Here is a 13,885-nt window from a genome sequence, read left to right as displayed (position 1 = left end):
AGCTCAGCGGTAGAGCGCTTGCCTAGCGAGCCCTGGGTTCGGTCCCCAGCTCCGGAAAAAAAGAAAAAAAAAGAAATAAAAAATAACTTGTTTCTAGCAGCGCTTCTCATCTTGATGATTATAACACAGAGGACTGGGAGCCAGGGATGTGGCAAAGCCAGGCTTGCAGAGCAGGAGGAACCTTTTGTCAGCCCTATCTTAGGATTTATTGGCTTGGACTCAATAAAAACCACAACTCCCAGAATACCCGGTCCTGGGGGCGTGCCCAACGGTGAGGGGGCGGGGCCTGGAACCTGGGGCGTTCCCCGGGAGGTTTTGAGAGAGTGAGGTGGCGGGAGCGGCGGCTATGGCGGCGCTGGAGGAGAAAGCATCACAGGTGACATCTGGAGCTGGGTCGGGACCCCACTTAGCTCTCTGGGAGCCACGCATCTGCTGGTCACCCACTGCGGCTGTTTTTTGTCCCGATTCCACGGTGCGGTCGTGACCGAGGCCCATTGCAGGCCCGGACTCCCCTGTGGAGACCATGCCCGCCCTTTCCCGGTTCTCCCAGCCGCTCTATGGAGCTCCTCGCTTCAGGCTGGCGGATTCCGAGCACACACCCACCTTGCAGCCCAACCTTGACCTTTCGCTGCTGCTTCAGTAATAGAATGTAAACACTTAAGCTGCAACCCAACCTCGGGAGTGTCCCATCACGGCTGGGGTTTAGGGTGTGTTGGAGACCACTAGCTTTTCAGACCGTGCACAGAACTATCCCATCTCTCAACTTTCACATTCACTTGTTAAGATCTGCCAAGTGAGGCAGGGTTTTTTTTTTTTTTTAAGATTTATTCATTTATTATATATAAGTACTGTAGCTGTCTTCAGACACACCAGAAGAGGGCATCGGATCTCTTTACAGATGGTTGTGAGCCACCATGTGCTTGCTGGGAATTGAATTCAGGACCTCTGGAAGAGTAGTTGAGTGCTCTTAACCACTGAGCCATCTCTCCAGCCCGAGGCAGGTTTTTTTTTGTTTGTTTGTTTGTTTGTTTTGTTTTGTTTTTGGTAGTTGTTGGTTGGTTGGTTTTTACTAGGGCTGCGTTTGCAGCATTGGGAAAGAATGATATACTCTTTGATAATGTCGATTTTTCATTTGCTTACTCACTTGTTGACAAGTCAGGACGTGAAGTAGGACATCCAGAATCGTCACAGAAAACGTTTAGTTTGCTGTAGAGCGCTTGCTCCTTTGTAAGATCGCCTTATGCCCTTATAACAAGGCTTACCTTTTAATGGTTAGGTCGCTGAGTGGTTGAAAAAGATATTTGGAGACCATCCCATTCCACAATATGAGATGAACGCACGGACGACAGAAATTTTATATCACCTTTCAGAACGCAACAGGGTCCGGGACAGGGACGTCAACCTGGTAATAGAGGACTTAAGACAGAAAGCGAGTGAATATGAGTCGGAAGGTGAGTTAAGTCTACAGCTTTGGAAGGGGTCGTAGAGGTAACTAGATTTTGTGCAGGGTTAGTATAGGCTACTTATATTGATTATTTTATTTTTTTAGACAAATTGGCTTCTGCTCTGTTATACTAACTTCAAAATGAGAAATTTCACCATACTATATGTCTTCTTAAAACAACGACTCCTAAGAGATAGTTACATTTGCATGGGTGGGGGTTGGGGGAGGGATGGCTTTTAATCCCAGCACTTTAGAGCAGAGATAGGAGGAAATCTGTGAGTTCAAGGTCAGCCTGGGCTGAACAGTAAGGTACCCCCTCAAAAGAAATAACACAAAAGCTTCTTACCCGAACACAAAGGGTTCTAGCATTTCTTTCCCTTACATTGCTTTCAGGACAGCTGAGGTGGCAGCCATGATGTGTGAGACGGCACAAACCACCATGGTGGAATGGCTTTAACATGTTCCACTAGGCCAGGCAAGGGGGTGCAAGTCTGTAATCCCAGCATTCAGAAAGTAGAAGCAGGAGACTGCAGTGTCAGCTCGGGTCACATAGCAGAACTGTCTCAAAAAGGTCCCTCCCCCTCTCCCTCAGCCCTGTTTTTGTTGGTCACTTGTGTCGTGAAGGAGTAAAGGGTGGGAACGGCAGCTCATCTGGGACGCCCCTTCTTTGCAAGCCCTCCCACTGTAGGGTTCTCTCTCTGTAATAAGTTTATGCTCATTCTGTTTAAACAAAACAAAACAAACAAAAAACCCACAACTTTTGAGGATGACAGCACACCAAACAGGAAGTGACATCTATTTGCCATATGCTTAACCAAATGGAGACACTTGGTACATACAATTTTTAAGTTGATTCATTTTATGTGCGAGGGTTTTTGCCAGCAGCTAGGTATGTATACCCTGTGAAGGGCTGGTGTTCACATGGGTCTGAAGAGGGTGTTGGATCTTCTGGCGCTGGAGGTAAGTGTGATTGTGAGCCACCAAGCGGCTCCTGGGAGGTGCACCTGGGTCCTCTGCAGGAGCAAGTGCTCTAGCTGGACACAGTGACACCCACCCTTAATCTCAACACTGGGGAAGCTGAGACAGGTGCATCTCTGTGAGTTCAGGTCTAGCCTGGTCTGGATAGAGAGTTCCAGGGCAACCAGGGCTTCCTACAGAGGCCTTGTTTCAAAAACATCAAAAAACCTGAACATCTCTCCAGACCCTATATGGTGCTTTGAATATACTGAAGTTATATTTAATTCACGTATATACTTTTTCTATAGTCTTTAGATTAGCCCTAACTGTGTTTGGCGTGCCTTGTTTTGTTTTGTTTGCGTAACCTTGGCTATCCTGGAACTAGCTCTGTAGACGGTGCTGGCCTCTAACTCACAGTGATCCCCCTGCCTCTGCCTCACAAGTGCTGGAGTTAAAGGTGTGAGCCACCAATGCCTGCACACCATCTTAATGGTTTAGAATACTCCCACAATGGGAGCAAGGCAATGCCATACGACAAGAACCTCCCATGTTTCCTCCATATATATATATGGAACTATAAGAATATTTCGGGACTATTTTATTCATTTTCAGATTTTATTTCTTGTGTATGGGTGTTTGGCCTGCATGTCTGTCATGTGCTTGCAGTTCCCTCAGAGGCCAAAAGAGGGCATCGTATCCCTTGGGGCTGGAGCTACAGAATTTAGCTTCTGGGAATGCCTCAGGAATCAAACCCAGATCCTCTGGAAGAGCAGCCAGTGCTTTTAACCACGAAGCCATCTCTCCAGCATGCATATGCATGCATGCATGCATATATATACATATACATACATACATATATATATGCATGACTATTTTTATAGAATATTTTTTAAAAGATTTATTCATTTTTTAATTTTACATGAAGTGTGTATGCGCCCGAGTTTATGAATTTGTGCCACGTGCATGCAGAAGCCTCCAGAGATCAGAAGAGGGCACTGGTGCCCTAGGACCCGGGACTGCATGATGATAGAGGCAGTTGTAAGCTGTGGATGCAAGGACCCGAGCCCAGGTCCTCTACAGGAGCAGTAAATGTCCTTCTCTGCTGAGCCTTCTCTCCAGCTCCCGTGTAATGTCTCCTGTTACTCCTTCACAGTGTCTTACATATAAACAACGTATTTAATCATCTCTATCCTGTTACCCCTTTCACCCCCACACATCTCCCAGATCCCTATCGTTAAACTTTTTCTTTTTCTTTTTCCTTTTTTTTTTTTTTTTTTTTTTGGAGCTGGGGACCGAACCCAGGGCCTCGCACTTGCTAGGCAAGCGCTCTACCGCTGAACTAAATCCCCAACCCCCTCGTTAAACTTTTATTACGTTTTATTTGTGTGTGCATGCGTGCACACATGTGCTCACTCATATACCACACGTTTAAAACGAGGTTTATTTTATGGATGTGGTGGCATGCATCCCCAGGACCAGCACTCAGGAGACAGGAGCAGGCAGAACTCTGTGAGTTCAAGGCCATTGTGTTCTACATAGTGAATTCTAGATTAACCAGGCTTCACAGTGAGACCGTTTTTTTGTTTGTTTGTTTTGTTTTGCTTTAATCTACTCTTTTGATGTGTGAGTGCATGTGGAAGTCAGGACAACTTGTAGGAGTCGCTCTGTGTTCGACCGTGTGGGTCCTGGGGACTGAACAAGTTGGTTCCCAACACTCCCGCTGGATGCTTCCCGCCTGCCTCTTCACTCAGCTGCAGTGGATGCAGTGCCTCTGGTCTCCATGCCCATACACAAACCTCCATAGACATAATTATAGATTCATTATTTTCTTTTCAAGATCGGGTTTCTCTGTGTAGCCATAGCTGTCTTGGAACTCCCTAGCCTTGAAATCAGAGGTCCACACCTGCCTCTGCTTCTGGAGTTCTGGGATTAAAAGGCTTGCACCACCATGCCTGGCTCCAAATAAGTCTCAAATAATCAAACTATAATAAAAGCTTAAAAAAAACAAAAAGAAGAAGACATCTGAGACACCATGAAATTCCTTTATCATTTCAGCCAAACGTCTTGAAGACTTTCTCATGGAGAGTGTGAATTTTTCCCCTGCCAATCTGTCAAACACTGGTTCCCGGTTTCTGAATGCATTGGTGGACAGTGCAATTGCCCTGGAAATAAAAGATACGTCACTAGCAAGGTAACTATTGTAATGGCTTTGGTCTGTGTTCCCATGAGAGACTATTCTGCATGACCTTGACCTAAAAATCTTTTGGTTCTTACAGTAAATCTGCATAAAAGACTAGCAATGAATACAAGAATGCATGAGTAGTTTGGTTGGTTGGTTGGTTGGTTGGTTGGTTTTTGTTGTTTATTGCTGGTTTGTGTGTCTGTGTGCTCAATTCTAGTCAGCTCAGCAGTACTATGGGTGTGTGGCCATGGGCTATAAGAGAGCTCACCGTGAATAGCAGACGTCAGAAAGATGGAACCAGGAAGTAGTGTTCGTTGTTTCTGCGTGAGTTCCTGCCCTGACTTCTGTCAGTGATGTATGGCGACACTGCAAGAAAGTGAAATAAACACTTTCCTCTGTAGCCTTTGGTCTTGGTGCTCACCGGAGCGCGAGGAAGCAAACTAAACCAGCTGGAGACTGGTTGTGTGGGTGTGCACGTACAACAAGTCACAGAGGCGGAAGATCAGAAGGTCAGGGTTATCATCCTCAGCCCCTTAGCCGGTTGGAGGCCAGTTCGGACTGTGTGAGAACACATCCCCAAGAAGCAACAGGGGCAGTAGCAAGTTAAATGATCTCATGGTAAAGTTTGATCACAGAAACACTGAATGAATCAAGGACCCTTGTTGTTTGAGGTAGACATTTCACCTCAGAGGAAACTGAAGCCAAGGGAGGGAAGGTTAACTAACTTCTTCAGAGTTGGGGTCCCTAAGCAAATCTGACTCCAAAGTCCCTGTTACTGCAGCTTACCACGGTCAGAAGGGTATGCGCACGCATGTTGTGCATAACTGCCAGGACAAAGTGTGGGAACTACACAGTGCGTGAAGAGTAATCGTAAGAACCTGTAGACTAGGCTGTGTCAGCAGGGTAGATACCAAGGACAACTGTGTAGGGATATATCCTGTCCTAGGGGAGCAGAGATGACTAGGGAGGTAGACATGGCCTTCAAAGACAGTTTGAACTTTAGTCAAATTCGAGAGAGGGGCAATGGTGAGAATGTCACCATGGTAACAGCTGCACTGTAAGACTGAAGATGCTACACCTGCAAGCACAGGCAGAACCTCACCTGAGTTTGGGAGCTTTTTATTGTTTGATTTTTAGGGTTTCTGTTTGTGTGTTTGTTTTTATTTTGTTAAAATAGTGTCTCACCATGTATCCCTGGTTGGCGTGGAAGTCACTATTCACTGTGTGAACTCTCGGATCTGCCTGCCTCTGCCTCCTAGTCCTGGGAATAAAGGTGTTCCTTTCCACACCCAGCCTTACCTAAGCTTTGAAGGGAAAATGGGCGTTTTGTCTGCTGAAGGGCGTTTCAGGCCAGGGGCACACAGGTGACAATTGCATATATGAATGGTCGGAGCAGCAGGGTTGTGGAAACCGTAGAGACGATCGCGTCCATGGAGACCGTGTCCTCCACTCCTCAGTGTGACTATGCTCCTCTTTCAGTTTTATCCCCGCAGTGAACGATTTGACTTCTGACCTTTTTCGTACCAAATCCAAAAGTGAAGAAATCAAGCTTGAACTGGGGAAACTTGAAAAGAATCTGACGGCAACGTTGGTGTTAGAAAAATGTCTCCGAGAGTGAGTTGAAGTGTTGGCAGTTTTGAACTATAAAGAGCTTAGCGGGACATTGACAAGTGGGGTGTGGTGGCGCCGGCCCATAATGCCATCTACTGGAAGACTGGGGCAGCAGCCCAAGCCCAGGGCTGCCTGAGCGACTCAGGAGGTGCCCAGCTGCTTACTCCCCCGTTCATCACCCTCATACTGATTCCTGCAGTATTAAAAATACAGAGATTAATAATTTTCCAAAATTTTAACCCACAAACTACCACCGGAAGTCCGTATTTTGGTATACCTTTTTAGTACAGCTTTAATGTCTCTGTTCAATGCTGTGAGCCTCTAGATTCTTCTTGCCCCAGAGATTAGAGCCAGTGGTTAGCATTTATTGTAAATGCAGAATAACTTGGTGACATACAAATATATTAAAAAAATAATGAACATGCTCATGGACACTTTATCATGTCCCATATAGTAGAGAGGTCTTCATGACCTTGTTTCAAATTGGCTTTAGGGTGTAATAAATCACTTTTGTGAATAGCAGTTTTAGCTTGTCCAAGAATAAGTGCTACAGGTTGAAATTAATGTTAATTTATGTTCATTGAGAAAAGTCTCGCGTGGCAGCATGGGGGGAAATGCACTGTAGCTGGATGTAAAACTCGTGACGTTGTCATAGCAAGCTCTTAGGCTGTCTATACCGGCTAAGCCGGACTGAAATCCCAAGAGAGGGAGCTGAGTTCCTTGTGTTTTAAATAATCATTTACTGAGAAGTCGTACACGCTTTAATCCTATTTTTGAAGAGACCTCAAGAAAGCAGATGTGCACCTGTCTGCAGAAAGGGCCAAAGCCGAGGGCCGCCTCCAGAACATGGACTTCCTGAAAGCCAAGGCGGCGGAGTTCCGGTTTGGGATCCGAGCTGCAGAGGTATGAAGGCCTGCGTGGGGCCGCCCGGGACCTCTGTCTCCACTGTAGGAAGCATTCTCAGCCCTTTCCGTAGATGAGGAAACTGAGGGAAGACCTGCCACTTGCCCAAGTTTATTTAACTCGTGAGCAGCAGCTCCACGGTCGGAGTTGGGCATGGAAACCCTATTCCAGCACCATCTTCTCCCTACATCCGCCCGTAGAAAGGATTCGCATTTAACGTAAACTAGCTTAGACGCATGCGTGCTTTTTCATTTGTGATCCGTAGCTCTTCTTTACATGTTGAAAAACATTCACGATGGTTACCTTCCAAACGATCTTTCAGCGGAGCTCTTTTTCCTCACGTTGTAGGAGCAACTTTCATCCAGAGGCATGGACGCGTCCCTGTCTCATCGGTCACTAGTGGCACTTTCAGACGTAAGCTTCCTGTCTTCCTGTCTTCTGCTTTGTGACAGAATACCACAGGTTGGATCGTTTATGAGCGGTCAAATAGGATTTATTTGGTTTGTGATTCTGAAGACTGAAATGTCTAAGCTCCATGGGCCACATCTGCTGAGGGCCCTCAGCTGTGTTCTCTGATGCGCAGTGGCCATGCAGGCCCCAGGGTCAGGGAGGTGGCTCAGTTGTCAGTGCTTACCTGAAGTTGGGTCCCTACACCCGTATATAAGCTGGGCGTGGCTACACATGCCAGTAACCGGCACTGGGGAATGAGAGGGCAAGAGACGGGCGGTTCCTGCTTCATCAGTCCCTTCCGCCCTCCCTGTAGAAAACGAGCTACAGAGGAGCTACAGAGAAGCTCTGTAACTTGCCGCAGTTTACATAAAGCAGCTTCAGGCTCTCGTAAGGCATTGAATCCCTTATACTTGGCGCTCATCTTCCCCCAACTTCTGAGCATAGAGGGGATTCAGGTAACACGATGCGCTTGGTCACTCCCAGGCCAGGTAGTCTAGCCTGTCAGTGAGTTCCAAGTTTAGTGAAGGATACTGTCTCAGAAAACTAGGTGTCACATGACCGAGGAGGACGCCCAGCATCAACCTCCTGCCTCTACACAGCGCACAACTTGGAGGAGTAGGCTTTCTCTTTCTACCATGCTGGACCTGGGAATCCAACGTAGTTAGATGCTCAACAATTAAGGGCACTGGCTGCTCTCCTCAGGGACTAGGGTTCAATTCCCAAAGCCACACTTTCTCCTGCTTCTGTGGGCACCAAGTATACATATGGCTTGCAGTCATATATGCAGGCCTAACACTCATACACACAAAATAAATTAAAAAAGAAAAACAGGCTAGAGAGATGGCGCCGTGGCTAAGACACTTGTGCTCCTGCAGAGGACGCGGGTTTCCTCTTAGCACCAACATGGTGGTCCACGACCATCTGTAACAGAGGTCTGGGATTCAGTACCCTACTCTGCCTCCACAGGCGCACAGAAAAGTTAAAAAAAAAAAAAGCAAACAAAACAGTAGAACCCTATACCATAAAATAAAACACAGTAAAACAAAAAACAAACAAACAGACAAATCCAGGTTCACCAGACTTGGCCGCAAGTACCTTTGTCCCTGACCATCTTGCTAGTCTCATAGTCCTACACTAAATGAGTAGGACTATACGGTTCTTATTTTAAACATTTTGGAAAAGGAGTGATCCTTTTGAAGTTCTTGGATTCTTTTTTTAGGATTTATTTATTTTATGTATGAGTGCTCTATCTGCATGTACACCTGCAGGCCAGGAGAGGGCATCAGAACTCATTACAGATGGTTATGAGCCACCATGTGGTTGTTGGGAACTCAGGACCTCTGGAAGAGCAGTCAGTGCTCTTAACCACTGAGCCATCTCTCCAGCCCAGTTTTTTATTCTTTATTTAAAACACCTGTGGGTTGACAAGTGTCGCTCAGTGACAGATTGCTTGCCGACCTTTAGGAAGCCATAGACTCCATCATTAGCGCCACAAATAACTACCTTTATTTACTATTAAAAATTGACTAAGTAATGTTTTATTGCATCTCATTTCAGTAATGAGCACTGGTTAGTTGTTTTGTGGATATTTCTGTTACCGTATAACTCTCTCTGCATTTCCAGAAACTTTCGGAATTAAAACAGCAGACTATCCCTCTGAAGAAGAAATTGGAGTCCTATTTAGATCTAATGCCGGTAATTGTTGCTATGGTTTCTTGGAGTCATGTTTTCTAACTTTCCTCTAAAGACACTAAGCTATCAAAATAGTGGGTTTGTGTGTTCAAGGATTTAAAACCCATGGCCGAATTGACAGTGGTGACTCACACTTGTTACTTGAGTACTTGGGAGACCGAGGCAGAAGGATCGCTGCATTCTAGGGCAGCTCAGGATACAGAGTGGAATAGAGGAAATAAAGAGAGTGGCAGTCTTAGCATGGTAGCCCACATCTGTAACCACAGCTCTTGAACTCAAGACCAGTTCGGGCTACATAGTGAGACCCTGTCTTGTTATGTTTATGTATTTGTTTTGGGTGTGGGTGCTGTAGTACACTCGGAGGCTTGCAGAGCAAGTTTCAGGACAGCCAAGGCTACACAGGGAAATCCTATCTTGGAAAAAAAGATCTAACTCTAAGGCAGTTTTTTAATTAGTGCTTGATGGGGGAGGCACCAGCCCATGTGGGTTTGTGGTTTGGGTTCTGTAAGAAACAGGCTGAGCAAGGCAGTGAGCCGCACTCCTTCATAGTCTCTGCCTCCTGGCTCCTGCCCTGTTTGGGTTCCTGTGCTGACTTCCTCAGATGATAAACAGTCCTATGAGTTCCTGTGATGACTTCCTCAGATGATAAACAGCCCTGTGGAAGTGTAAAGCAAGCAGACCCTCCTCCCCGACGTGACTGTGGTCATAGTGTTTCATCACAGCGAGAGAAACCCAAAGTACAACAAGGCTGCAGTTGCAAAGCCTCAGCTATCGTGGCCTCTTCCTCCTGAGGTTCCGGAGCCTCCCTCAATAGCCCCAGCAGATCCGAACAAGAGCTGGTGTGAGGCTTCCCATAAACCGTGACACTTTCCTCGTTTGTTTTTCTTTATCAGAATCCATCTCTTGCTCAGGTGAAAATTGAAGAGGCAAAGAGAGAATTAGTAAGTACTTGTCATTTTTCTTACTTCATTTTTCCCTTTTAAATTAGCAGTTACCAAATTGAGATAATAAGATTTCTAAGCTGTGTTGAGTGATGAAGTCCAACTGCTTGGGGGTACACACTGTCTGAAACAACAACAACAAACAAACAAAAAGTTAGATATAACGATAAATAAGAACAAACAGAGAAGCATACAGTAGGCCAAGCAGGATTCGTTCAAGTTTGAGGCTAGCTGAGGCTGCATATCGAGATTCTTTCAAAACTACACATAAACAAAACTACACACGTGAACATGTGCACATACACACACACAAGAACTGGCAGTGTAGCTCAGCAGTGGAGAGGGCTTGCCTAACATCCATACGTTCCTCAGACACACATGCATACATACATGTACATACAACACACACACACACACATACTCACACACACACACACGTTCCTCAGTTTGGTTCCAAGTATCACAAAAAATAAACAAATAAATAAAATGTTTGCCTTAATGCTTTCTTCCTACTTCTCTCATTTTACTATCAGTAGAAGTAGGAGTGTCTTTCATGTCTTTGTTTATGGCTCATTTTCTTCCTCCAGGATGCCATCGAGGCTGAACTCACAAAGAAAGTAGATATGATGGAGCTGTGAGGACGCCAAGTAGATGCCTCTCCTGAGAAGGAGATGACAGTTCTTAGAGACAATAATGTCTTTATTGGTAAAATAACAGGGCTTGGTTCTGCATTTACATTTTGTGGCCTGAATACAGTTTTCCTATGAAAAGGCACTTTCTTTCTGTTACCTGCTACTTCCTGCACACCTCGCAGTTAAGAATCTTCCCGAAAGCGGGTAGGGGCTGGGGCAACGGCTCTGCATTTTAGAGCACTTTTTGCTCTTGCTGAAGACCTGGGTTCTATTCTCAGCGCCCATATGGTGAGGCTTGAAAACACCTATGACTAGTGCCACACACACACCCTCCTCTAGCATCTGCAAGCGCCAGGCACACATGTGGCACACAGACGTACGTACAGGCAGAATACTCACATGCATAAACACTTTTTAATTGAGAAAAAGGAATCCGTCAGCAGCTCCGTTAGGTGGCCGACGTGACAGTACTGCAGACGCACAATCTAGGCCAGTAGACAGTTTGTGTGGCTCCAGTTTGTCTACCTCCTTCTCTTGGGCTCACGGGCCTGTCTCCCAACGTTAATACGTTATCTCGTGAAAAAAGCAGCCTTTAAGCCAGTGGCAGCAAGAGAAATAATAAAGCAAGCATATGGTGCTAAATTTATATTTCATGCCTTCTATTAGGATAACCCAAAGAAATCAAAGAAGACCAATATAAAAATTTAAATAAAGATACTGAACTGGGAGTCTAACTCGGTTGATTGAAGCTCCGTGTTCCATCTCCAGCCCAGCGTGGTACACGCGTCTGTGTTGGGTTTTGTCAACTTGACACAAGCTGGAGTCTTTCCTTTATCACTTCGCTCTGAAGGCAGTTCTGTAGGGCATTTTCAGAATTCATGGTGATGTGAGAGGGCCCTTGCCACTGTGGGTCGTGCCACCCCTGGCCACGCGGTGCTGGGTTGTATGAGAATGCAAGGTGAGCCAGCTGGTAAGCAGCCTTTCTCCATGCTCCGCTTCAGCCTCTGCCTACAACTTCCTCCTTAGTCCTGCCCTCACGTCCCTCAGCGATGGACTGCAAGCTTCAGTGGACGCATGAGCTAGGCCTCTCAGAGTGTCAGCACCAGTTGAGCCATGGGCAGACTGCAAGGTTCAGCCGAATCGGCCCAAGCCGGAGCGTACCTGTTTTGGGATGATGGTAAGCGCATTTGTAGCGCCCACCTGAGAGGGTGCCTGATGAGTGCTCGGCTGAGTACCTAGGAGAAGACTGTTGAGCTCCTGCCTGCTGTCCGCACTTAACTCGTGCAGAATCACTCTACTCCACCTGTAAACGGAAAGGACATCCAGACTACAGTTTCCTCTCCCCAGTGAGACCCCAACGCCATCCCAAATCTGATCCCAAAATTCCAAGCACGATAAGTACAGAGAAATGACACATAAAAAGAAAAGGCTACTGGGACCATCCGGAGTATATAGTTTATCTGATAGTTGATTTTCAAAGGTTATAGTGGGGACAAAAGTCAGGAGCGATGATCCCTGTATGCCAACTGAAAGGCTGGTTGGAGAGGCACATGTCTGTAGTCAGTGCCACATGAGGAGAAGGATAGAGAGTTGAAGAACAACCCAGGCTGTGTCCTAAAACCCTATCTCAAACAAAAGAAACTGCTTCACCCCAAATTACACCAATGGAGAATATTAGAAATTCTAGTAAGGGGAGGTGGGCATCAGTGATGGAGCATGGCCTTTGTCTCTGTAGGATGCTGCCTTGGCGTCTGCCTCCACACTATATCTTCCCTTCCTAGGACTCCAGTGCCTAGAGAGTTCTAGGAAACGCTGAGGGTTAGCCGTACTAATACTAAATGAGGTAACTCAGGCCCAGACGGACGATGCCTCACTCTCTCACGTATCTTTGCTTTTTTAGATCTGTGTGGCTGCCTGTAGAGGTAAAGAATATAAAAAGGGCCCAGGAGAGGAAGAAGGCAAGAGGTCTTTAGAGAGGGACGGCTACTAGGATACACATGAAAATAGAGGGGCATAGGCTTAGAGCTTTTTTTTTTAAACCTATTTTATTTATCTTAAACCCTAACCAACTGACCAGAGGTAAGGACAGAAAAAGGTTAACAGGAAAAGGGGACTGCGGACCTGTTCAGAAGGAGTTCCCTGGCGATTCCACTCTTAGTCGTCAGGATACCAGCAGCCCAGTTCAATAGCAAACACCAAACATGAACCAGCAGTGGCGGCTCGATCCAGCAGAAACAGCAAGGCTCAGTGGAATCCGCCAGAATCATCTGGAACACCACAAGAAGTTCTTTGGTGCATTTCTCTCTACAAAGTGAAGACCAGCGAAGAAGTGAAGCAGTGAAGGGTTACGTGGCATAGCCATGCAAGAGCGGCCTCCCACTGTCTGTGGGGCAGTTAACTGAGTTGTTAAACCAGAAATTTCCACGTTAGAGGGGATTACTGGGGGTTACAGTTTGAGTTGGGGTGGATGGTACTCTAATCCAAAACTAAGGATGTATGAAGAAGCGTTATGGAGATAAATACTCTTGTAACCTAATTGAAAGTACATGTTTTATTTATAATAATAATAATAATAATAATAATAATAAAGTTTGAGACATAGCCTGGCACTTATGTAGACCTGACTGGTTTAGAACTCACAGAGCTCTGCCTTCCTCTGCCCTTTGATTGCTGGGAATTAAAGGTATTCGTAACCATTCCTATCATACATACACACACACACACACACACACACACACACACACACCTCTGAATGGGTGGACAATATTTCCCTCAGTTGACCTGAGTTATTAAATCAAAGTCTCAACATCAAGGAAGCTCCAGAGGCTGTAGTTTATCACTGTTGCTCTTGGTTGACCACCATAACTAGATGGTAAGACCCACTCTGCTGAAGAAGCTTTTGTCTGAAAGATACAGGGAAATCAAGGGGGAATTGTGTGCTGGCTCTTGAGAAAATGTCCCCTCCTGACTGACTTGTGGGCAAGCCTGTGGTGCGTTATTTTTTCAGTTGATGGTGGCTATAGGAAGACCCAGGTGACTGGGAAGTGCCATCCATGGATTGGTGGTCCTGGGT

At 46.0% G+C, this 13,885-nt stretch overlaps 1 protein-coding gene across 2 annotated transcripts; it reads left to right on the top strand.

The window, feature by feature from the left end:
• Positions 1–331: 331 nt before the first annotated feature.
• On the top strand, positions 332–11,540 carry Haus1 (HAUS augmin-like complex, subunit 1). Of its 2 annotated transcripts, none has more exons than NM_138864.2 (9): positions 332–376; positions 1,277–1,451; positions 4,457–4,592; positions 6,063–6,197; positions 6,974–7,097; positions 7,446–7,511; positions 9,171–9,242; positions 10,133–10,180; positions 10,768–11,540. In NM_138864.2, the coding sequence occupies exons 1-9, from the start codon at positions 347–349 to the stop codon at positions 10,816–10,818; spliced, it is 837 nt and encodes a 278-aa protein (NP_620219.2). In that variant the 5' UTR covers positions 332–346; the 3' UTR covers positions 10,819–11,540. The 2 variants fall into 2 exon arrangements, with proteins under 2 accessions (NP_620219.2, XP_063133151.1); XM_063277081.1 differs by lacking the exon at positions 332–376 and adding an exon at positions 857–997.
• The last annotated feature ends 2,345 nt before the right edge of the window (positions 11,541–13,885 follow it).

This window comes from Rattus norvegicus, chromosome 18, assembly GCF_036323735.1.
Source record: "Rattus norvegicus strain BN/NHsdMcwi chromosome 18, GRCr8, whole genome shotgun sequence".
In the NCBI taxonomy this organism is placed as follows: domain Eukaryota; kingdom Metazoa; phylum Chordata; class Mammalia; order Rodentia; family Muridae; genus Rattus; species Rattus norvegicus.
The sequence above is the reverse complement of the archived record's forward strand: the minus strand, read 5'-3'. Positions and strand labels throughout refer to the sequence as shown.

What these genes read in the sequence shown, in the direction of transcription:
- Haus1 (NM_138864.2), top strand. Translation starts at nt 347, where the DNA reads ATGGCGGCGCTGGAGGAGAAAGCATCACAG. An exon ending in GAGTGAATATGAGTCGGAAG is followed by an intron (nt 1,452 to 4,456) that starts GTGAGTTAAGTC and finishes TTATCATTTCAG; the next exon opens with CCAAACGTCTTGAAGACTTT. An exon ending in AAGAGGCAAAGAGAGAATTA is followed by an intron (nt 10,181 to 10,767) that starts GTAAGTACTTGT and finishes TTCTTCCTCCAG; the next exon opens with GATGCCATCGAGGCTGAACT.